Source organism: Cibotium barometz, chromosome 53, assembly GCF_041138505.1.
Source record: "Cibotium barometz isolate CiBa-2024 chromosome 53, ASM4113850v1, whole genome shotgun sequence".
Classification (NCBI taxonomy): Eukaryota; Viridiplantae; Streptophyta; class Polypodiopsida; order Cyatheales; family Cibotiaceae; genus Cibotium; species Cibotium barometz.
This window is the reverse complement of record NC_141098.1, coordinates 34,644,261-34,670,174: the sequence shown is the minus strand read 5'-3', so window position 1 is coordinate 34,670,174 and position 25,914 is coordinate 34,644,261. Positions and strand designations below refer to the sequence as shown.

General features: G+C 38.6%; 1 protein-coding gene across 1 annotated transcript; it reads right to left on the bottom strand.

Annotated features, from left to right (window-relative positions):
- Nucleotides 1–8,299: 8,299 nt before the first annotated feature.
- On the bottom strand, nt 8,300–10,503 carry LOC147608556 (omega-hydroxypalmitate O-feruloyl transferase-like). Its single transcript, XM_086789307.1, has 2 exons — nt 9,822–10,503; nt 8,300–9,723 (listed from the first exon to the last, which is right to left on the bottom strand). Exons 1-2 carry the CDS (start codon nt 10,263–10,265, stop codon nt 8,851–8,853), a joined length of 1,317 nt encoding a protein of 438 aa, XP_086645433.1. The 5' UTR covers nt 10,266–10,503; the 3' UTR covers nt 8,300–8,850.
- Nucleotides 10,504–25,914: the final 15,411 nt, after the last annotated feature.

Here is a 25,914-nt window from a genome sequence, read left to right as displayed (position 1 = left end):
TTTTTTCAGAGATCCACCCCACTCCCACCAGCCCCTACACGGCAGGGAATTACTCTCCAGAGAGCAGAGACAGAGCCCGCAGGAGACAGAGGACACTTGGCTTTCAGACACCACGCCTATACCAGAGAGAGATGATAGAGATCAGAGCTCAGTTTCACAGAGAGGGTGCGGAGCGACTGGCTCGCTTCAGAGCACACCCAGGCATGTTCTTCAGGGAGCTGTGGACACCCCCTTCATTGATGTATACCATTTTATACCCCCAGTATGGTACAGGATGGAGCTAGCTAGGTTGCATATCATGATTGTATACTCCATGCATATAGCTTTGCATTCTCCTAGTAGTAGAGCTCCATCCCCTCCCCACCCATTGTACTTATTGCACACCCAGATTTAGTTCAGTACTTTTTCATTTTGTTGGGATGACAGAGGATACCCCATACAGGTACACCGATTTGTCTCATAGGCCGAGTTCGGTCTTTTGGAAGACGTTAATAAAATCTTTCTTTCTTTCTCTCTCTCTCTCTCTCTCTCTCTCTCTCTCTCTCTCTCTCTCTCTCTCTCTCTCTCTCTCTCTCTCTCTCTCTCTCTCTCCCTCTGAGGATCTCTCTGCTTTGGCTTCTTCCTCTGCTTAGCTATGAAGCCTTTGCAAGCTGTGTGTGTAGCCCCTTGTGAAGCTAGAAAACGGAAGGTTGAGTTACACATTCGTATTCCTAAAGAGTATGGCAGCTCTAAAAAAACCCATCCTACTGATGCACAATCTGTCCAAGCTTGTAGGATAGCTAAGGAGAAAAATGTTGATGGGCATCTCTATCCAATTGACCCTCCATTAAGAGCAAATCCTCCTTTCCGCGATTTATCATCTTTTATGCAATTTGTTGGTGAAGGAGAGCTTAGCTTGTTAGGATACTGCAGAGAAGATTGACAATAAGTGGAGCTTGGCAAACCCATATTCTCCAATCTCAATTGCAAGCATCACAATAAATCAAGAAATCAAGTTTTATCAGAGGAACACTGAGTTGCTGATAAGAAGAGCCCCTTTCGCTCGCACAGTGATGAAGGAGATTCTCCAACGATATAGAACAGAGTTCCGTGTGCAGGGGATCGCCCTTGAAGCATTGCAAGAAGCCTCCGAGGCTTACCTTGTTGGGCTTTTTGAAGACACCAACCTCCTTGCAATACATGCAAAGAGGATTACCATATCTGCCAAGGACATGCAACTAGCTCGGCGCATTCGAGGTGAGCGAGACACAATCTAGAGATCTTAGATGTTAACCTTCTTTTTGAAGCAACTCTTTTGTTTCAAACCCCCCTTTGTAACAAGCCTATCTGGCTTTCATTTGTAACCTTCTGATAATTAAAATTTTAAGTTTCTCTTACAATGTCTCAGTGTCATCATGTTTATTTAACATGGAGTGTCTATCATGTGCCAGTTTGTCACCCAAGGCATCAGAAATGCTCCTGGAGGACTGAGGAAGCTGTGTCAGAACAGTGCGAATTTGACCTCTGCAAAACGGCGATGTAGGCTCAAAATTCGCACTGTTCTGGCACTTCTCCCCAAGCCACTCAGGATCATTTCTGATGCATTTATAATGAAGTTGAGCACACTAATTGTGAGAAACAATAGTTTACAAGATAAAAACACCTTTAATCATGTGTGAAAATACAGTGTTTATCATCCAATGCATCAAAATTGCTCCTGGAGGACTGGGGAAGCTATGCCAGAACAATGCGAATTTAGACTCTGCAGCGGCGATGCAGGCTGAAATTTTGCACTGTTGTGGCATTGCTCCCCTAGCCACTCAGGATCATTTCTGATGCATTATAATGAAGTTGAGTACACTAATTGTGAGAAACAATAGTTTATAAGATAATGAAGTTGAGTACACTAATTGTGAGAAACAATAGTTTATAAGATAAAAACAACTTTAATCATGTGTAAAATTACATTATTTGTCATCCAATGCATCGCCAGAATAGTGCGAATTTAGGCTCTACAACGGTGCTGCAGGCTCAAAATTCGCATTGTTCTAGCACTGCTCCCCTAGCCACTCAGGATCATTTCTGATGCATTTATAATGAAGTTGAGTACATTAATTATAAAAAACAGTAATTTACAAGATAAAAATACCTTTAATCATGTGTAAAAATACATTATTTGTCATCCAATGCATCAGAATTGCTCCTGGAGGGCTGGGGAAGCCATGCAACAGTGCGAATTTGGGCTCTCTAGTAGCGGTGGCTCAAAATTCGCACTGTTCTGGCACTGCTCCCCCAGCCACTCAGAATCATTTCTGATGCATTTATAATGAAGTTGAGTACATTGATTATGAAAAACAGTAATTTACAAGATAAAAATAAATTTAATCATGTGTAAAAATACATTATTTGTCATCCAATGCATCATAATTGCTCCTGAAGGGCTGAGGAAGCTGTGCCAAAACAACAGTGCGAATTTGGGCTCTACAGCAGCGGTGCAGGCTTAAAATTCACACTGTTCTGGCACTCTCCCCTTAGGCTCCCAGGGTCATTTCTAATGCATTCACAAAAACATTGATGGTACAAACTAGAAAAAACAATGATATACTTGATGAAAATAAGTTTGCAAAAACTGTATTGTATTCATAATAAGAAGTGATACATCATCTTTACAAAAGCTTTCTTACAATATTGAGCTTCCTTCTCTTGTTATTGGGCAAAGTGTGCTCAAGGAGTGATTGGGCTATTTCTTGAGGATCCTCTATGTCTATGCTTTTGGCTATACCTATACGAGCAGGAAGCTTACCCCTAAATCCAGAACCAAAAACATCGAAGGCAAGGGATTTTTTAATCAAAACTATACATTTGGTGTTCTGTGCCATAGAGGCTACACAGAGCACCTTAGAGAGGGCTTTCAAAAAGAAGAGAGTGAAGGCAGATTGTGGGGTGTAGTCCCTGTGGATAATGGCGATGCCATCCACAAGAAGCTGACTAAGATAGTGCGCCAATGCAGCATCATGTCCATGGACCTTGGCCTGGTCTCTGTTGCCGCCGTCTCTCCCTGTAAATGCGTCAATTTCAACCACCCTCTGCAATCAAAGGAAAAATCAAAATATTTTCCTATACATAATTCCCATGGTTGTCCCCTCCTTACGCTTCCCAATATGTAAAAATATAGAAAGTGGCACAATAACCAGAAAGTGTAAGGGTTAATTCTAGACATGTAGTGGAATCAGATATACCTTTCTTCTCATCAACTTGAAACTTGACTCTTCCACATTGTCAAAGCCCATGATGCTAAAGTGTTGATGCAGGTCTATTAGGCTCCAATGCTTGCTTGCTGCCACTCGCTCAATCCATCCATTTTGCATCATCACAGCTACCTCAATAGGCATAATTTCTTCTTCTGAGACTTGAAGTGGGATCCATGTCCCGTGCTTTTGCATACATCTTTGGTAGTGCAGACGCATGTACAAAATAGAGCGTGCCTTCAAGAACCTGCAAGACACTATAGAATCTACTACATTGCACTTGTACACATCACCTTGATGTGACCCCTCATTAACCTCCCAACTCTCTCCTAGTAATCCTTGAATTTGGTCAGACCGTACCTCCTTACAAATATACATTGTTTTTGTTTGGTACATTGGCATGGAATTGAACATGTGCACAAAAACATGTAAAGGACAAAACCAATTTAGCCCTACTGACCTAGATGCCTTTGAAAACTTGAGTGATGTCTTGATATCACTTACCATCTTAAACTTTAAGCATAAGATGGTCCAAGCATCTGGTTTGGGCCATTCGGGATTGTTAAGAGGGGGGTTGGGGATCTCTTCTAACTTGCCAAATAAACCTGGTTTTTTATCTACAAAATATGAGTGAGAAACGAAAAAGATATTGTTTTGTACAAGATCACTTGGGCTTTGAGATACAAACATTACCTCTCCAATGGATGCATGCATAGCATAGAAAACTCCAGTGAGGCTTTGGAGTGGTTGTTCCTAGAGGGGAAAGTATTTGCAGAGAGAGACATAAGAAAATGGAGGATCATAAGAAAATTTAAAACAAAAAATCCAATATTAGCATGTTGTTAAAGTTGTGTTTATGTTACACTGATAATTTGAAGGAAACCTTGGTTGTTGGCCTTGAATGTACAGGTCTCCAAGGGTATACACATGTTGCACTATGGTACCTAGTCCTTCCTTCTTAGTATGCTTGAAGCCTTGTAGCCGCCCACTCGATGTGGTCCCTTAGAGCTTGGCTGCATGTAGACCCAAGCCCCAACCCTGAATCTTGTTGGAGCCCAAACTCCATTCTCATCTCTTGTGTTATGCAGCACAAGCTCTTCCACCTTCTCCCTAGGTCTTCTCACATTACTGGAAGAGGCCATGGTGGTAAGAAAAGAGAAGAAGGGAAAAGAAAAGCTTGTTTTACAACAACAGAGGAGTGGAGAGGAGAGAAAGTTCAGGGTTTTCAGTGCAGCAATGGAAAGCTTGAGTTTGAGAATAGGCTTCCTGAACCTAGAGTAAACTAAAGAGGGATAGAGTTTCTGCAGCAATGGAGAGGGAGGAAGCTTGAGAGAGAGAGAGAGGGAGATTGAGAAGGAGGGAGAGCTTGAGAGGGAGATTGAGAAGGAGGGAGAGCTTGAGAGGGATGGAGTTTCTGCAGCAATGGAGAGCTTAGAAAAGGAAGAAAGAGGGAGAGGGAGCTTGACAAGGAGGGAGAGCTTGAGAGGTATGGAGTTTCTGCAGCAATGGAGAGCTTAGAAGAGGAAGAAAGAGGTTCAAAATGAGCTTTCCAAACCTAGAGTATGTTGGGGAGAAGTTTGAGAGGGAAAACACACTTTTGGGAAAAAATTATTTTTTTAAACATTTTTAGGGTTTTTAATCTGCGCGATTCTAGGTGGGGGAACCTCTAAGTTTGGGCCCAGGAGGTAGGGGGACAAGAGTAGTAATTAGGCCCCATTAGCAAACCAAAGCCTAGGCTCCCTAGGGTCAAAGAAGTCAAAAATGTGCACCCAGCCCTCTTCCTATTGGTCCATTCCTAATCAAAAGTTAATCCAAGAGGCCCTCTTTGGGTCCAAAAAATTCCTAATGTTCAATGATGTTGATGCCACGTTCATTATTCACGTCTTCAAGAGACCCTATGATTAAAATCACTCATTAGTTTCCTAAAAGATAAACTGCCTTTTTTGCATGCCTAACAAATTATTGTAAAGTCAAGAAGTTTAAAATTTTAGGAATACCATTTTGGTATAATTGCTACATGAGGGGTTTTGTGTTTGCTTATTCCATCTCTATTGAGTGGAGTGCTTTTAAAATGTGAGAGTATACTACCATTGTTTTTTTCTAGCCTTGGAGTGGACCCTAATTTTATAACATCCCTTTTAGATGACCCCTAAAAAGTTAAGATGTGGAGATCTTTTTTAGGGTCTCTCTCTCTCTCTCTCTCTTAATTTGCCTTGTGCCATGCCAAGATTTCTCTTTTTTGGAAGGTGATTTTTGAAAAGAATTTAAAAGGGGGGGTTCTCTCTCTCTCTCTCTCTCTCTCTCTCTCTCTCTCTCTCTCTCTCTCCCATTTTAGAGCTTGCATTGAGTTCATCCAAGGCTTTTAGGTCATAGCACACAAGAGTCTCACTTGTAAGGTTTGCTAAGGCCCTTGTAAAGCGATAGCCTTAAACAAGGCCGGCTTTGTTATCTCTATTTTGATACCATAGCTCTGCACTTCTTTACATTTTCTTCTAGCTCAAGCCATAACAAATATAAATTTAAATCTTTTTTGTGAGGATAATCTTTATTATAGGTAGAAACATTGGCATTTTAACAAGTGAGGGCTACACTGTAGACTTGTCTTCCTTTTTAAAAAAACAAGGGATCTTTAGTATATTTGTGCAAAATTTAATATAACTCTGACATTGAAATAAACATAATTAATCACTCTACTATCATAGCAAACTTTCTTCATATAATGCCTTTATCAAGATTTATAAATAATTCTAGAATTTGAGAACCATTCAGGTCATGTGCAAAATAACAGCCTAACTATACTTACTATGATTCATATTGTTATATTATTTAATTATTTTTTTAAAAAAATTAGTTCATGTGCAAATAACAAATTTACTATACTAGACATCAAGTACTATGATAAATGTATTATTATATCATTTAATTATTTAATATTAAAAATGTTAAATCATAATATCTTTTGATTTAGGTTGTGTAGAATGTTATAGCCTATGCGATTTAAAAATTGCTATGCTATTCATCAATTACTATATCATTTAAATATTTATTTAATAAAAACCTAACTTGTTATATGGTGTTTTTATTTATTTTGTTTAACACAAAATGATACGATGTACCATCAAGGTTTTAGTTGTACATTTTTTTAAAATTTAAAGGGGAAACATAAGTTATTACTTTGGAAAGCTTAGGAAGGAATTAAAAAAAAAAAAGAGATTGGTATTTTTTTTATAAAAGCACAAATTAAAACAAAACCCAAAATAGTGTTTGCTGGCGACAGCTAATCAACAGCATCAATTATTGGTAATCATTCCATAATTACGTAATTGTTTAATGATTAATCCATAGCTCTCAGCGGGCGTGTTCTCTCTCTCTCTCTCTCTCTCTCTCTCTCTCTCGCGAGCGCGCGCGCACAAACACACGCACTCAGAGTCGAGAGCGCTCGACTCCCTCGTCTCCCTGTTATTTTCCTACTCTTTCTTGCTCTGCCGGTGCCGCTTCCGGTGCCAATGATGTTGCTGCCGGTTTTCTCCGTCAGGTTTCGAGTCCGGCCCGCCCTAGCCATGCAGCCGCCTGCAGCGCCAGCTCCAGTCTCTCTTCCGCCTGCTTGAGGAGCGCGAGGCTGGCGTCTGCAGCGCCCTCTCCTCCGACCACGACAAATCGCCCCACGAAGTCATCTTCTCTGAGGCAGCACTGACCTACCAGCTCAATATCTATACGCTGAGCACTGGTACTTTAAAAAAAAGAAAAAGAAATATAAGTGATACACTTGGTGTTTCTTCTAAAATGCATAGCATATAAGGTTAAGGAAAGTAGCGAAACAATGTCTTATATGCTAAGGAAAGTAGCGAAACAGTGTCTGAGACTGGAGACGATAAAGTTAATGATGAAGTGTTTCTCTGTTCGAGTCTCAGAACGAGTTTGCTCGTTGCTTATGACCCTACTCGAAAAACAAAAACAAAAATCATATAAAAATTTAATTTATAGAGTCAATGTCTAAGTCGAGAAAAAATTAACTCACTTTTGTAAAGAAGTCTGAAGTCTCAACCTAACAAAAGCTCAAGTCTAAGCCAATGAGGTGATAGCTCTCAAGCGGTAGAGATGCTTGTCTAAGACAAGGAGGTCTAGCCAATGAGGTGATAGCTCAAGTAGTAGAGATGTTTGTCTAGGACAAGGAGGTCTTGAGTTCAAAAGTGTAATGTAAGCCTTATACAATTAACTCTTGTATAAGAACAAGTCTAGCCAATGAGGTGATAGATCAAGTGGTAGAGATGTTTGTCTAGGATCAGGAGGTCTTGGGTTCAAACCCCTACATGATACTGTCTCAACACATCGCATACAAGTGGGTAGGCAATAAAAAATTGGTAACTATGAGAGGATCTTGGGACTAAGGCCAGTCGGGCGGAGGGGAAAGAAAGAAACGTAAGTTCGAACTCTAAAGTCTCAACCTAAAGAAACACAAGTCTCAACTCTTGTGAAGTCTCAACCAAAAGAAGCATGAGTTTGAACTGTGAACTTCTTGTGGGGAAAACCAAAAAACAAAACCACACACAAATGTAGTGGATCAAAATGTCTTTACAGAGTGAAGCACCATGCCATGGCATTCTTAGGTAGTTGGTCAATAAAAGATCATAAACATTTATTGTACGCTACATAGAAGAGGTGAGGCAAGCAGGTGAATGCATAGATATACATCATGTGTGTTGTGGACATGGATTATTTAAGATTCTTCTCCATGTTTGCTTTCAATTTGTAGGTAAATCCCAAATTGTTTTCTCTTCCTCGGCTTATAAACCTCAAAAACACCTCTTCCTCGGCTTATAAACCTCAAAAACACCTCTCACTCTCTCCTACTGAACATAGAGACACTCACAAGCTCTACTCTGATTTTAACCATCTTATCCCACATATGCCTTACCTCTTTATTTTATTTTTAACTATTTAATAGTCATGATGTATTTAACAATTATCATTTTGGTGTACTTTTCTCTCTCCTTTCTTAGTAATTCGTTTAAAACATTAATAATTATTGTATTTTAGCATCTTAAGACATTGAAGATAATTAGAAGAAACTATTTAGAAACAAAAAACGATGAGTTATAGCCTATAACAACATAAGTACAATGTTCCATGCTAACGTTGTGAGAAAGAATCCATTTTTAAGAGAGAGAGAGAGAGAGAGAGAGAGAGAGAGAGAGAGAGAGAACCTCTAAAAAGAAATAGAGAGAGATCTCACTACTTTTACCTTATTGTTCACATGGCAAGCCAGAAAGAGAGAGGGATATACAACATTGATATTGCTATTGGAAGTATAAAGTTTGCATTTTACATTGAATAAACAAGAAAGCAAGGCCAAAAAGCAAGGGGATATTTGCATTTTACATTGAATATATAAGAAAGCAAGGCCAAAAGGCAAGGGATAAATATGATATGGGGCATATAAGCTTGAAGTGTACTTTCAAAAATAAGAAAATAATGATTAGATGTAGAAAGGGAGGGGATTTTAAAAAAAAATTAAAAAGGGAGGGAATGGTGGTCAGCTGCAACAGCATAAATAATCATAATAGTAAGAGGTGGATGCTTAGCTGCAATGGCATAACAGAAATAATACAAATAGGTGATTAGCTTAGATGAGCTCAGGCTGCAAGATCTCTTCAAACTTCTCCATAACTTGGGAGGGAAGACCTAAAAGCACATTTATGCTCTTACAGGCCTTGCCATGAGAGAGGAAGATGGCCACCTCCCTTTCAGGAAGGGTGACAGGTCCTGCATAAGCCGGCTTGCCCCACATGAAGTCTGAGCTGTGGAAGGCCAACCTAGACCATGTAGTGATGACTAGAGTTGCTGCAAGAGATGGCCTCAGCCTGTTCACTTCAAAAAAATCAATGGCAGACCTCACATAGCCGTCATTCACAAGAGCCATGGCCTCCTGCACATGCTTCGCTGCATTTGAAAATGGGCTCTCTGCAAGCTCCCCTGCATTTGTAACTGCACATGTAAGAACAATGCCATTGCCCATGTAGCCTTTTGGCAATGGCGGCTCGACTCTCGACCGCACATCCATGGCAAAAAGCAGCTTTGTCTTCTGCTCAGGCTTCATTCCCATGGCTTTGCTTCTAGCCCTCCAAACCAGCCCTGCGAGAGCTTCAAAGGAAGTGCATTTGGACAGAACCCCATCCTCCAAAGCCTTTTTCTTGAGCCTCTCTAAGCTCTCTGGGCTAAAACAGAAGGACTTGTGAACCAGTTTGGCATCAGTCAAGGAGAGGTCCTTTGACATGGAGAGGTCTTCAACCTCTAGGAATTCAATGTGGGGGTACTTGATTTGTGGAGGTGAGCGCGCTTTGAGGAAAGTTCTGTCCAGGACAGGAGGTGTTGAGAGTGGTAACCCGCAAGCTGTTTCAGCCCAAGAGTTGACAAACTCCATGGCTCCAATGCCATCAAAGATGGCATGATTGCATGTAAAACCCAGCACAAACCCACCACATTCAAATTTGGTCACCTGCCATCATGCAGACAAGGCAGCAGAGATTATATAAACGCACATCACAAGAGCAAAACTTGCAGGCCTCAAGCCTAACAAGATAGATTAGGGCTCACCTGGACAACAACAGGAGGGATGTCAAGTATGCTTTTAGCACCAGGGACCTGGTACACCAGTTGGCCAAGCCTGGTAGGGTCAGCCTTGCTAAGGTCACCCAAGTCAGAGACTCTGGCATCTGCCCTTGCCTCCACAAACAGAACCCCTTCCCCATTGCAATGCACATTCAGCTTCCCTTCCGGGCTGATCCCGAGCCGCCCAGCCAGCGGGTAATAGTGCACCAGCACCTTCCCCAGGGCCTCTTTGATGACCTTAGCCGGATCTTCGCCCTGCATGTCGCGGCTAGCCTCGAAAACATACACAGTCTGCATAATCACTGCAATGTTCTGGTCCAAATTGGAGAGGAAGTAAACATGGGTCTCTGTGGCCTCTGCTGGCTTGACCAGGGTGGGCTCATGGAGATTCACTTTGAAGAACGGAGGGAGGGGGGCTTCTGCAACCATGCTGTTGTGATGGAATGTGGAGGTGTGGGAGCTTTTCTCACTGTATGTGACTTAGCTTAGAGCTTTACAAGCCCAAAAAAAAAAGCTCCCAAAAGCCTCACTTAGCTTAGAGCTTTACAAGGGAAAACATTCAAAAAGCCTAAAGAACCCAATGCTTAGCTCTCCTTAGCAAGCTTCACACTTTCACTCTACATAAGGCTTCTTTATGTACTTCTTGTTGCACTCAGCATCCCCTCCTTCCACTAAAGGCTTTTTCTCCCTTTTTACTCACCGTCGAAAAAAACACCTTGTCATCAGAAAACAGGCCTCCTTTTTGACTCGCAAGCCTTTTTTTATTATTAAATGGGATGATTTTAAATTGAGAAATTACTCCTTGAATCTCTTTATTTTTTCCACGCGAGAGAGGGGGAGGGGAAAGAGAGAGAGAGAGAGAGAGAGAGAGAGAGAGAGAGAGAGAGAGAGAGAGAGAGAAAGAGAGAGAATGGGGGAGGGATGGCACATAGTTAGAGAGAGGAGGAAAGTTGCTATGGAGAGAGAGAGAGAGAGAGAGGTATTAACGTCGGTAGAATGCAACACGAGGGCATATAGAGAGAGAGGGAGGGAGGGGTGTGATATTAACAACTACAGGGAAAGTCGTTAGGTAGGTAGAGAGAGATAGAGAAAGAAAGAAAGTTCTATTAAATGTCTTCAAAAGACCATAAGGTCTATGAGACACAAAGATTATGTGCTACAAAAAACTAGTAACAGACAAAACAGACAAAATAATGCTGCCTAGCTAGAGTAAGTGTGTGTGTGTGAGAGAGAGAGAGAGACAAAAGGGGGGGGGGAGGTGGGAGGGATAGCACATCATTAGGGGGGGAGTTGCTATGTAGAGAGCAAGAGAGAGAGGTGATATTAACATCTACAGGGAAGGTTGCTAGGTAGAGAGAGAGAGAGAGAGAGAGAGAGAGAGAGAGAGAGAGAGAGAGAGAGAGAGAGAGAGAAGTGAGATTAACATCTACATAGGGCTAAAACAACCTATAAGACCCTGTAAGTCTTGAGTTAGAGCTTTAATAGTCCACAAAAGAAAACATACATAAAAGCATTCTACTAATTAATTAGTAATTGTAATGTCAAGCACCAAGTACAATACCTTCACCAAAAATTATCTTTGGGCTTAGGTTTTTGTGCAGGTTTGAGAGAGAGAGAGAGAGAGAGAGAGAGAGAGAGAGGGAGGGAGGGAGGGAGGGAGGTATGACTTAAATAAATAGGAATTTCTCTTCGTGCCAAAAATGAGCCCTTGATACTAAGGGTGATAATCAATACTTATTTGCCATTGGGGCCATGGTTGAGGACTTTATGTGTACACATTTATTCCATTATACTTGTATGCATAATTGTCTACTACCTTATGAAGTTGCTATTAATGGATGAGTTCACTTTCAATCTACTTGTTGAGGATGTACGCTCCATGATAAGTCTAACTTTTCCACCCTTAGTGATGTTTCATGGAAAGAAGTCAACTATGTCCTCTATCACTTGCTTTTTGCATTAGAGATGGTTAGTCGTGATAGTTTTTTGTAAGGAAGAGAAAGCTTTGATAGTCATAAGCGTTGTAGTGGCTCTTGTTACGTAACTTAGACCACTAGCTTGGATTCCCTTTGTTTCATTGACAACTTGAGTCTACCATTACTATTTCATAAATTGACAGCTTTTGTCTAACATAATTATTTAATAAAGTGCATTATCTATTTTCATGTCTCTCTCCCCTCTCTTTCTTTCTCTATGTGTGTGTGTGTGTGTGTGTGTAAGTAGGTATATAAATATATAAATATGTATATTGTGTGTAGTATATAAATATATAAATATATAAATATGTATATTGTGTGTAGTATATAAATATATAAATATATAAATATATAAATATGTATATTGTGTGTGAGTATATGTGTGTAAGTATGGGTATGTGTGAGTAGGTATATATATGTGTGTGTGTGTATGTATGTATGTAAGTAGTTATACATGTGTATGAGTAGGTAGGATTATATCTATGTATGTGAGACCTTTGTGTATGTGTGTTTTAGGTATTTATATGTGTCAATGAGTGATAGTAGGTATATATATGTAGTATTTGAATGAGTAGGCATTTGTGTGTAGGTGTGTAGCATGTGTAGTAGCTATATATGTAGTGTTTGAGTGAGAAGGCATTTGTGTGTAGGTGTGTAGCATGTGTAGTAGCTATATATATAGTGTATGAGTGAGTAGGCATTTGCGTGTAGGTGTGTAGCATGTGTAGTAGCTATATATGTAGTGCTTGAGTGAGTAGGCATTTGTGTGTAGGTGTGTAGCATGTGTAGTAGCTATATATATATATAGTGTATGAGTGAGTAGACATTTGTGTGTAAGTGTGTAGTAGCTATATATGTAGTGTATGAGTGCATTTGTTTGTAGGTGTGTAGTATGTTTAGTAGCTATATATGTAGTGTATGAGTGAGTAGGCATTTGTTTGTAGGTGTGTAGTATGTGTAGTAGCTATATATGTAGTGTATGAGTGAGTAGGCATTTGTCTGTAGGTGTGTAGTATGTGTAGTAGCTATATGTGTAGTGTGTGAGTGAGTAGGCATTTGTTTGTAGATGTGTAGTAGCTATATATGTAGTGAATGTGTGCGTATATATATATATATATATATATATATATATATATATATATATATGTATGTATGTATGTATGTATGTATGTATGTATGTATGTATGTATGTATGTGCATATATAATATGTAGGTATATTTTATATGTGAAGGTATGTATATATGTGTATATGTATAGTATATGTAGTATATGTATAGTATATGTGTAGTAAATGTGTAGTATATGTGTGTATATGTGTAGGTATATTATATGTGTGTGTGTAGGTATATTGTGTACATGAATACATATATATATGTGTGTGTAAGTAGGTATATTTGTGTGAGAGTGTGTGTAGTATACATACTGTTCTTTTCAATACTTGAAATGCTTTTGCCAGCGTAACTAGTTTTGATTTCCAAGGTTTGTTGATACACAAGGTTTGTAGTGTGTTACAAGTAAAGGCACACTTTAAAATGTAAGTAGTTTTGATTTCCAAGGTTTATTGATACACAAGTTTTGTAGGGTGTTACAAGTAAAGGCACACTTTAAAATGTTAGTAAGCTGCTTCATCACTAACAATGGTGAAGGTTTTTTTTCAAAAGAGGGATGGACAAAGTCAAGGATAACACCAGAATGTAGTTGTTTTAATGGTCAAAAGGGATTGGGGAATCATTTTTTTTTCTTCTACAATGTTTATTCATTCGTGTTCTTTCTTATACACGTCTTTGTACAAAGAGTGGAGGTTACAATGTTTGAGGTCGATATAGAAGAGGTACTTTTGGGTTTTGTGGTTTAGATTCTTCATGTGTTTTTTTATGCATTGTAGAGTTACCTTCTTGATGAGTTTTGGTCATAGTGCACGGGTGTGGTGTTTATGAGTATTTATCATGTGTTGCAAGTATTGTGGGGATCTTTCTAATGGTTGAGCTTGTAACCCTCAAGGTCTCCAAGATTCACACCTCCTTGGGGAAGCAATTTTCATCACTTTCTCCCACAAGCATCGTCACACTGCCTGTTGGACTATGGGTCATCGTTCCTCCTCTCACCTCACAACATTCATACAAGCTCACTAGCATGCATTAGAGAAGAAGATTAGACAAAGGATTAGCACAAGAGCAAGACTCTATTGCACAATGAGAGAGTATGTTGTATCATGAGTGTTCACACATACTTAAACTATGGCCCGTCGGGTGCTCAAGGCTCATACATGGCCTATTGCTTGTACAATGCTTAAGCACATATTAATACATTTATATTTATAGGGAATCCATTCTATCTTGTTGCCACATGCTCTTGGAGCCTGAAATCGCCATAAGTGTTCCATCGGTCCATTTTTCGGCACCCATCCAAGTTGCAGATTTAGACATTGTTGCTTCATGGATTGATCATACATGATTTTGGAGTCTCCATCTTTGCTATTTAATGTAGAATTATTGTGGTAACTCCTGTTAAATCCAAAATGGGTTAGCATTCCCTCCTTTGCTTCCTCTCATGATCGAGTTGAAGACTTTGTTGTGGGGAGAACTAAGAAGTTGTTGATAATGTCACATGAATGTCCAATGTCATTATTCCTCAGAGGGAATGTGGAAGGCTAGTTAGTAAATGATAAGCTAGTAAGCAGGGTGGGGATTTCTATGAGTGATTACATTTTTTATTTTTTTATTTTAATTTTCTACAATAACTAGTAGGATCAATCTAGATCGTGTAGACACCTCAACAACCTTAAAAAAATTAAAAAAATTGGACATTAAACTCAAGTTAATCATGAATGTGAAAAACTCTAGTTTTTCATGCCAACTTTTTTCCAAATTTTGGGTTTAAAATCACTACCAAAGCACTTTAAGAGTTAGTATCTATCATTTAATTGCCTTCCCTACTTCAAATTTTGCATTTATTTTACATGAATTTTTTAAATTCATGGCTATGAAAAACCAGATTGGTTTTTCACACCAAATAATTTTCAATATCTGAGTTCAAAATCACTGTCAATGGGGTCTAACAATATGTCCAAATCATGTGATCACCTTCCCAACCCCAAATTTTAGTTTTTTAAAATACGAATTTCTCAAGAAATTCACGGCGGCTGTGAAAGATTGGATTGGTTTTTCACACCTAAATTTGACCAAATTTGAGGATGAGATTTTCAGGATAAGATTTTTTAGACCCGAGGAGGCAATTCCTCAAATCACAAAGTGATTTTTGTAAAAAAAATTTGGTATGAATTTCTGTAGATTTTCATTCTGCACTTGGCGTGATTATCTTAAAATTTTTAAATTTCTTTTTTCCCCTTTTTTGTTGAGTTTTTCACAACCATGAAAAATTGAGTTTTTTCACACATGAATATCATTGGTTTTTCATGTTGCCATCATGAATATCTTTTTTTAAATTTATATTTTACTCCAAGTTTTTATTGTGGTTTTTTGAATCCAATTTATGTGGAGGGGGTGGTGTTGAATTTCAAATCAGGGGGTATAAGAGGTTCTTCCCAAAAAGGCAAGTGGATGGAAAACAAAAGCAACACTTTATAACACCCTCTTACACACTTGTTACGCATGCCATAAATGCCACCCAAAAGTGGATTCTAGCCAACTTGAAAGGCATCTTCCCATTGAATGCTCATTAAACACTAATGAGTTGTGGAAAAAAGTGATTAGGAATTAATCTAAGGTTAACTCTCACTAATATTCTCCCTCTTTTAGATTGATTAAGGGGTCTTGATTAGCCACTAATCATTAATTAATTCATACAATTAATTATATCTCTAGATTAACAAATAATGAATGATTAATTAAGCTCCAATCATGGGCTCTTCTCTTATGTAAAAGAGAGCTAGAATTCTTAATTTTGTGAGTTTTTTGTGTTAATGTGGTGTAATGATGCAAAATGCATTCTATGCACTCCTCATCTCTTTTTCTAAGCTCACATTAACCCAAAAACCACTAAACCCTTAATTTTTGGGCCTCCATTGGATTTAGTTGTCGGACCAATTGCTCTCTGAAATTTGGTGCACCAATGTGAGCAACTGCTCCACATAGTTTTAAAATTGCAAGAAATGCCCGGACTAGTTGGAAGAACTATTATCGATTTAAGCACCACTGGAACCCCAAGATCAATTATCCTAGGATGCCAACAAGGAATATTTTTGCCAAAGGTTTTATCCTTAAGGATTTTAAGAAGACAAAATGAATGAATTTTTAGAAGTAATCCAACCACTAGGATCAGTTATCGTGGGGTGCCATGAAGGAATATTTTTATCTTTAAGGATTTTAAGAAGATAAAATGAATGAAATTTTGAAGTAACCCAACCACTGGAACCAAATCAATTATCCTAGGAGGCCATGAAGGAATACTTTTGCCAAAGGTTGTCTTTAAGGATTTCAAGAGGACAAAATGAATGAATTTTTAAAAATAACCCAAGGAGGGAAGACCTTGGAAGCATACCACCATGTTTTTATTGAACTTCTCTTATTTGCTCCTACACACTTAGAGTCGCTAAATGATGAGATGGAGGGTCATTCTATCTTTTTGATTAGTGGATGACGTGGTGATCACTACCGTGTTGAAATATACAAGTGAATAGGGTGTGTGCGGGAACAAGCCCTTAGCAAGAGGCTGTAAAAGAGAATCTGTAAATGAGTAAGAAGTTGTGAAAAGGTGAGAAGTATCTACTGGGAGAGAATAAAGGGTAGCATGAGAAGATTTAGGAGGTGTGGAGATATTCTGGTAAGAGGTGGAGAGAATCAAGCAAAAGAGGTGGAGTGAATCAAGGAGAGATCAATGGGATTAGATGCTTCGATGTAAACCCTATAAATTGAGGCATTGGCCTAATGAGAATTTGCTGGTTTTTGATTATCCATGCCTACATTTTCAGAAGCCTCTCAGAAGCACTGCTAGTGCCTCATCATCTTCTACCTTTTTGCCAATGGCTGCTAGTTGTTGCTTAATGCTTTTATATTTGTTCAAGTGTGTGATTAAAGGTTCACTTTCCTTCATATCCAGTTTGTAGAAAAAGATTTATCTTTGAATTTTTTGCTTGAGTGCGAAATAATTTATTGAGTTCATCCCATGCATCTTTTGCCCATTGTATCCCTGTGATGTGATGAATGATTTCATCATTTAAACTGAGTGTGCGATAAGTCCTAATGCCTTCTCATTCCTGCTCTTTCACTCATTTTTCCCACTCACTTCTGGGCATTCATCTCTTCCTTCAACTAGCCCCCACAGATTTTTCCTTGTGAGCAAATACATGGTTTTTGTTTGCCATGTATAAAACTGTTCCCCATTAAATTTGGCTATCTCTTGTGCCGTGCTCATGAGATGATGTGAAGCGGGTCTTACCTCTTGATCCAATTTCAAGATTCAAGGGTAGTGTCTACCCTTTTACAACTCAATCTGGTGTTTAGGTGATGATTACAACAGATTTATCAGCATAAATTCACCAAAAATTACATAAAACTAAGGTAACAAATGTGTACTGAATGATTGGAGTATCAAACCATCTTCGAATTGCAATCTAAAGTTATAGGGATCTGTATCAGATACCCAATGGTTAATTTGAACCCTCAATTGCACCAAAATATAGTGGTTAGTGCTGATTAATCACACTGATTAGCAAAATAATCGTTTGTTTTGTGTGTAAAAAACAAAGTATGCGGGGAGTCTAGATCTGGGGCTTTAGAGATCAAATGAGCTCAACCCCTTTCAAAGCCATCAATAGCAATTAGTCTAGTAGAGGATTAAGCCAAGAAACACAAGATTTGACCAAACATTAAATGCTTAATCTCTGTTTTACCAAAGTCACTTGCAGATTTGATGGAGAGCTTGGATCTCATTGTAGACTTGATGAAATCAAAAACTGTCTTCACCAGCTTGTAGAGCACCCTTGAAAACCCCTAGGGCCAAGAGGAATTAGAGCAATGTCTTCTGTGTAAGTGTAGATTTGCAATTCTCTTCAAAAAACTAGCACTGGTGAATTCGCAAAAATTGGCAGCTCCTCTAGGAGGCGGTTTGGCGATTCGCGTTGATGGGCTGGAGCATAGGGCTTGTGGCTATGTGTGGCTAAAGACTTGAAGGCTATTGTTAAGCCTGGAAAGAGATCAAGCCCCTCCACCAGCTGGGGGTACAGAAGCTCTTTGAAGAAAGAGGTTAAAAAACTTGATTATCTACTAATCTTGATCAGCTAGGTGATTAGCAAGATAATGGGCTCATAAATTTGATGGATTCTAAGCTAGGCTCTGATACCATGTTAAATTTGCAGCAATGTGATGAGCTATGGAGGATCAAATGCTAGAATCAACATCATTAGCAAAGAGATTAGATGATAATTAAGACGTGATTAGAATCAACATCATTAGCAAAGAGATTAGATGATAATTAAGATGCAATTAACTGATAGCTTGGACAAAGGTGAATATGAAAACATTGTAGCAACATTAAAGAATGTACCTGAATTGAAGCTGCACGAGATAGAAGGAGCTCTACTACAGCAAGAGACCAGGGTCAAAGAGAAGAAGTGGCTAGACTCAATAACTGGAGAAGAAAAAGCATTCTTCACCCGAGGAGGATTCTCTCGAGGACGAGGACGAGGAAGAGGAAGAGTAGGAGGAAGGACGTTCACTTGCCACAACTCTGGAAAGCCAGGACACATGGCAAGAGACTGCTACAATAAACCCAGTGGAGAAGGAACGACATCGACAAACTTCATGGAGGCTCCTAATAAAGAAGTGGAGTCAGATCATCTTTTTTGAGAGAGAGAGAGAGAGAGAGAGAGAGAGAGAGAGAGAGAGAGAGAGAGAGAGAGAGAGAGAAACCCCACAACCCAATGTAACTTGCCCCAATAGAGTAAAACCACCTCTGAGCCACCGATGATGTAGGCCATGTGGTAGATGTATGTGTGAGCACTTTATTCAAGGTCACGGCCAGGCACTGTAGTAGCCTTGGACACATAGAGAGAGAGTGTGTCAAGGACTATGAGTTTAGGGACTTGAGGCACTGGTCGCGGACTATCAAGTAAGAGGGAAACTTGGTATAGGGTCCAAGTGTGCTAGGATTATTCACTTGAGGGGAGGTGTTGAAATATACAAGTGAATAGGGTGTGTGCGGAAACAAGCCCTTAGCAAGAGGCTGTAAAAGAGAATCTGTAAATGAGTAAGAAGCTGTGAAAAGGTGAGAAGTATCTACTGGGAGAGAATAAAGGGTAGCATGAGAAGATTTAGGAGGTGTGGAGATATTCTGGGAGAAGTGGTGGAGAGAATCAAGCAAAAGAGGTGGATTGAATCAAGGAGAGATCAGTGGGATTAGATGCTTGGATGTAAACCCTATAAATTGAGGCATTGGCCTAATGAGAATTTGCTGGTTTTTGATTATCCATGCCTACATTAAGCTATCAGTTAATTACTCTAATCACATCTTAATTATCATCTAATCTCTTTGCTAATGATGTTGATTCTAGCATGTGGGATTAGATGCTTGGATGTAAACCCTATAAATTGAGGCATTGGCCTAATGAGAATTTGTTGGTTTTTGATTATCCACGCCTACATTAAGCTATCAGTTAATTGCTTACTAATCACGTCTTAATTATCATCTAATCTCTTTGCTAATGATGTTGATTCTAGCATTTGATCCTCCATAGCTCATCACATTGCTACAAATTTAACATACCGCGATTGTGCAAATTGCATAATCATGGCGAAAACATAATGTGGTTCTTCATCTTCTAATCAGTAGAGGCATGCTAATATGTTGGTCCCTTCAATTTGTGGATGTGATGGGGAGCATACAACGATGATTGTGCCAGCATGACTGATGATGTGGAAATCTCAGCGGGCATGATTGGTGATGTGGCACACGAACGTGAGTCCGTAGACTACAAAATCACGGTGCCAAATCAATTTTATTGGGCACCAACGAGAGCCATTAGCACCTCGAATGTCACTATAGGATGGGTGATTTCTGTGTTGGTGTTGTTTCAGGGTTCATGATCATGCAATCATAGCTATTGAAAGCTGTGATTGTGTAGACTACATAATCATGGTTTGGGAACCACATCGTTTGAGTTGAGGGATGAAAAGAGTGTTGATAGATATGTGAATCATTTGATTTTGCATCCAACCAAGAGGGATGGATGGGGAAGAAGATAAAGAGGAGATTTCATTGAACATACTTACCCGACTTACCCTCCTTCTGAAGCACTTAGTGGATGAAAGAAGATGTTTAAGAACAGAAAGATGCAGGGTCACATGATGTCTTACCTAGTGATGGTGGGGGGGTCGTTTGGAAGTGGAATGTGTGCAGGCAGCAGGCGCACATATAAACGAAGGCAAGTGAAGACGAATGCCAAAGCCAAAAGAAGAACTTGAAAATAGGAAAGATAGAGACAAAGAAGAAGAACACACCTATTTATAGCCAGTAGGATCACGATAACATGTGACACATGGCACCATCTCGTTGGCCTTAGAATACAGGCCTTGATCACGTCAACCATTGTCATGATCATGTTAACAATGGCCATGATCACGACCGTAAATCATGGTGCTAATCACACTAGATGAGAAGCATCACAATCATATAAATCAAGCCTCAACAGTCACAACACATCTAGAGGGCTCAATATAGTTTAGTTTTGGCTCATTTTGCATGGCATGATTTTGCATAATTCAATATCACGGCCATGATTCATTCAGAATAAATCACGGTGATAGGACTGTGAGTTTATGGGCATGTTAGGGTTTAGAGTGGATCATGATGCAATGTAGGAATCATTTATGGCTTCCAAGATAAATGTGGGCAAATGTTGTGTGACATGAATTTGGGGATCAGAAATTAGGGTGGAGAATCTGATTGGGTTGTAAGTGAAGTGATTTCCAGAGAGTTGTTAGTAATGTTAGAACTCAGTTAATGTTAGCAAGTTAGTCCTCTGGAGCCTATTTTGTAGGGTCATCATTCATTTATTAGCCTGATCCTTTATTGATTAGGCCCAAATATATATGGATGAAGCTCTTGATGTAGGTTACTAGCTCTTGCCAATAACCGTAAGAGGTGTGTTGATATAACACTTGCAGTTCTTCCATGGAACACAGCAGCTCTTGATCCATCCTTTGAATCAGCTAGTCCATAAAATTTGTAGCATGTTCTTGTGTGAACATGTCTTGTTTGGACACATATTCTTGTGTGTCTCCTACGATAGCTTTGCCCTTTGGGGAATGGAATTATGCAATTCACTTGTTTTACCCTAGTTTGATTGGATTCTTATGTGACATTGAGTTGGGAATGTTCTTGTGGCTTTTGTTTACGTTCTTGTGTGAACATGTCTTGTTTGGACACATATTCTTGTGTGTCTCCTACGATAGCTTTGCCCTTTGGGGCAGGGAATTATGCAATTCACTTGTTTTACCCTAGTTTGATTGGAATCTTATGTGACATTGAGTTGGGAATGTTCTTGTGGCTTTTGTTTACGTTCTAATGGCTTCCTAGTCACATCTTCAGTGGGCATCGATTTTCGTCACAATTCCCACCTAATCTCGACCTTGCAGGTGGGGTTAGAATTGTATCTTTGAAGGGCAACCCACGTTTTCAAGAAATATTCATGACCTTTTATTGACCATGGTGTTTCACACTATAAAGAACATTTTGACCCACTACATATGTGTGTTATGTGTGTGGTTTTGTTTTTGCGTTTTTTTTTTGAGAAAACAAAACCAGTATTCTAAAGTCTTTTTATTGTAGGCCTTATCATCCCCACAACAAGTTCAGAGTTGAGACTTGTGCTTCTTTAGGTTGAGACTTCAGAGTTGTGCTTCTTTCCTTTTCCCGACTAGCCTTAGGCCCAAGATCCTCTCATAGTCACCAATTTTTCACCGTTCGCTCGTCGTAAGGGATGCATCGAGGCAGCACAATGTGAGGTTTTGAACCCAAGAGCTCCTGATCCTAGAAAAAGATCTCTACCACTTGATATCACTTCATTGGCGAGACTTGTGCTTTTTTTGAGGTTGAGACTTCAGGAAGACTTAATTGTATGAGCGTTACGTTACAGTTGTCGAGACAATAGTTTCATCTAAGGCTACAAAACCTTTGTCGATTAAACTTTTATCAAACCTTTCTCTATGTAGACATTGACCTTATGCTATGCATTTTCCAAGTGTACACGCTTCAACTACGGGCAGCAACATCATTGGCACCGGCACCGGCACCGGCCGTACGCGCGCGTGCGCGCGAGAGAGATAGCGCACACGCCCGCGCTTACGTAATTTTGGAAAAAACGAATGCTACCAATAATTGAAAACACTATTTTGGGTTTTATTTTATTTTTTGCAAACCCGTGCTTTTTTTTAAAAAAAAAATACTTTAAAAAAAACATTCCTTTTTTAAGAGGAAAATATTTGTAATATATTTAACACTCAAAATATTTACATCATAGAGTCCTTTTACAAAGCTCTTGAACCCCCAAATAAACTTATGTTTCTCCTTTTTTTAAAAATAAAATATACACACCAGTTAGAAAACCTTGATGATGCTTTATAACATCATATCATGTTGTGTAAAACAAAACAAATAAAAATACTACATAACAAGTTAGATATTTAAATGATATAGTAATTGATGAATAGCATAGCAATATTTAAATGATATAGTCATAAATTTCCTCTTTTGTTGTTTATGCCTTAAAGCATTTTGTTATTTACATTATAAATTGTTTTTGTTATTTAGGACCTTCTATATGCAACATAGTAGATGATTTTATTGCAAAACATTGTTGTGTGAAGTAAAGTCTCTAATTGATTGTCATGAGAATCTTATTGATATATATTATCACCAAGGGGGGGGGGTGCGCGTTTAAGTCATAGGGTCCATTTTTTAGATATTTTGGTTGTTGATGGAAGCATTGCATTAAAATGATTGTCATGATAATCTTATTGATATATATTATCACCAAGGGGGGGGTGCGCGTTTAAGTCATAGGGTCCATTATCACCAAGGGGGGGGGGGGGGGGATGCACGTTTAAGTCATAGGGTCCATTTTTTAGATATTTTGGTTGTTGATGGAAGCATTGCATTAAAATGATAAACAAAAAAAATATCATTTCCATGTGTAAAAGAAAGGAAAACGTAAAAATATTCATTATAATTGATCTTAGAGATCCTTATGTAAATAAAAAGTCACCAAATAATATGGTGCATATCAAGAACATATTTCCAAATCGGTAGGAGGTCCATAGCTTGCAAAAGTCACCAAATAAATATGGTGCATATCAAGAAGATTTCTCTATACACAAGCTATTGCAAAAAACTAGTATAGGAGATCCATAGCTTGCAAAAGTATCTAGTGCATTTCCTTATACATGTCATGCCCTAGCTAGTTGCTTGTTAACTATTAATCCTACTAGCCCTAGTGCATGGTGGTAGTTGTAATTATACAATGAGATGATGAGCATGGTGGTGAGCAATTGGAGATATGTAGATATTATCAATGTGATGGAGGTTGTGAAAAGGGTGATTGTAATAATGAAAAATAATGAGGGAGATGTTGATGATGAAGGGTGATGTGATGCTAATGTGGAGTTAAGTGTGATGGTGATGGAAATGATCATTGTGCCATTAACGGCGGCTACAAAGCTTGCACAAAGGTGATTGGTCAAGGAGTAGACCACCAAACCCTTGTATAATAAGGTGAAGTGGTCTATTGATCAAGGAGTAGACCACCAAACCCTTGCATAATGTTTTATACCAACAAATCGTGAGTAGCAAACAACGAGAGTGATATGGTGATGAAGTGTTGATAATGAAGTTGGTGGGCTATTGGTCAAGGAGTAGACCACCAAACCCTTGCATAATGTTTCATACCAACAAGATGTATGTTTATCCTATGATATCACAACGCTTTATTTATCTTATAGTGATGACATCACAATGCTTGATCTATCTTATGCTCATGTAGGTAATCATTATGCCTTCTAATTAGTACCCATGCTTTTCAAATGTTTCATATTTGTTATGTAGCATCACACTACTTAGGAAGAGGTTACTTTTTGTTTTAAAAAAAGTCCTTCCTTCATAACACAAAATCTACCATGTGTACACCTAATAATTTTTATAATAACTTTCACGTCATGGTGATCCCATTTGACTCTCGTTTGTGTCTTCAAAAGTTTAAAAATATCTTTTAAAATGAAAACAAATTTCCTTTGTTATTCCACATCTTAAACTATAAATGAAAGGTCCTTCTTTATTCCACATCTTAAAATTAAAGGCCCTTTGCTATTCCACATCTTAAAATTAAAGGTCCTTTGCTATTCCACATCTTAAACTATAAATGTAAGTAAATTACATTTTAAATTAAAGTAAAGTTCCTTCGTCATTCCTTGTCTTAAATTATACATACAATTTTCGTATTTCTCCCTAATTAGGAAAAACTGTCTACCAAAAAAAACCAATTTTAATACACCAATAAAAACCTAAATGTGTACTAATATTTTAGTCATTATTTCTATTGATTATATATGGTGAAATTATCTAATATTTTAGTCATTGTTTCTATTGATTATATATGGTGAAATTATCTAATTTGTCTAAAAATGAAAAATAATATAATGGGGATATAGTAATTGTAGATTTATATCTTATTATGAGGAGATATTGAAGAACCTTTAGTGAAAAAAGCATTCTAAGAAAAGCTCATATTTTTAAAAAATCATCAGAAGGAGTTGTTAAATATCAATGCTCCACACTCATTTCTTCCTTTCCTTTGGAAATGTTTACTATTCGCTTTAGCTCTTTAACAGTAACCTTAGGAACTGTCCTAGAAGGAGTTGTTGGATATTAATGCTTCGTCCTCACTTCACATTGTCTAGGCAATTCTAGCTAGCTCATGTTTTTGCACCTCCCATTATGAGGAGTAGCCATGGTTGAGTAGCTCGAGAAATTGTGTAATCACATGGGAAGGTGGCCTTTCAGGCCAAATGGTTAAAAGAGAGCTTGGATTAGATTTGGCACATTGCCATATAGGCTATATGCTACACAACACCGTGAAACATGGAGTAGGTAGAGTTTACTTTTAGACACCTTATCCTGATGTTATGGGGCTTTTGAACAAGACCTAAGATAAGACAAATGAGCCTAAATAGTCCTGGGAGGTGAGGAAACTTCTATTTATTGGGTAGTACATTATTATGCTCCGAATCTACACAATGGACAATATCATCTATGATTATAGGACCTATACAGTCAGACCGTCAATGACTGTGGACGTACATGTCATGTCATCATAGTTGCCCGACATCATATATATAGTTGCATTGCCAGCCCCCTTCTCCATAGAGTTTATAAATCATCACTATGCAACAATAGTGGTTGTGCAATGGTAATGACTAGGCTTTCTCTGCTAACATAAAGAAGAAAAGTAAGGATTCTAACTCTATGAATTAGAAGAAAAAAATTAAATGCATTTATTATAGCAAGAAAGGGAATACTAAAAAAGAATACAGAAAAGGAGGCAAATGCCAAGAATGGCAGCACTCTCAAAACCAAGGAAGTATCTAGTCATGCTATAGAAATTTATTACCATTAAAGACGCTTTTACTATAACAAGAAAGGACACATAGAAAAAGAATGTAGAGGAGCAAATAGGAAGATGCTGAGAATGGTACTCTCAAAACCAAGGAAGAATTCCTCCATGCTCATGTCACATAAATTTGTTGCCATTAAGAAAGTGTGCAATGAGACAACTAATTTTGTAACACATGATAATTTTCACAATCATCGACAGTGGGGCTTTTAAGGAAATCAGGCTCTCTGTCTTCCCGCATTCTCTTTATGGTATCAAAGCTCCACTTCATGTGAGAGCAGCAACCAAGAGGAAAGAACAAAGCAAGGAAAGAAGCGGTATATAGGTAAGAGCATCATCATCTCTTCCCCTTCTTGTTTAGGTACAACACCCCTTGAGCTATACATCTCCGATTGAGGGGTTGACTTTGCAGGCCTGGAGGTGCCTGAAAGGTGCGGAGTACTTTATATAGAAGTTTTGCGGCTAGAATTGCATTTCAGG

What these genes read in the sequence shown, in the direction of transcription:
- LOC147608556 (XM_086789307.1), bottom strand. Translation starts at nt 10,265, where the DNA reads ATGGTTGCAGAAGCCCCCCTCCCTCCGTTCTTCAAAGTGAATCTCCAT. An exon ending in TCCCTCCTGTTGTTGTCCAG is followed by an intron (nt 9,724 to 9,821) that starts GTGAGCCCTAAT and finishes GCATGATGGCAG; the next exon opens with GTGACCAAATTTGAATGTGG.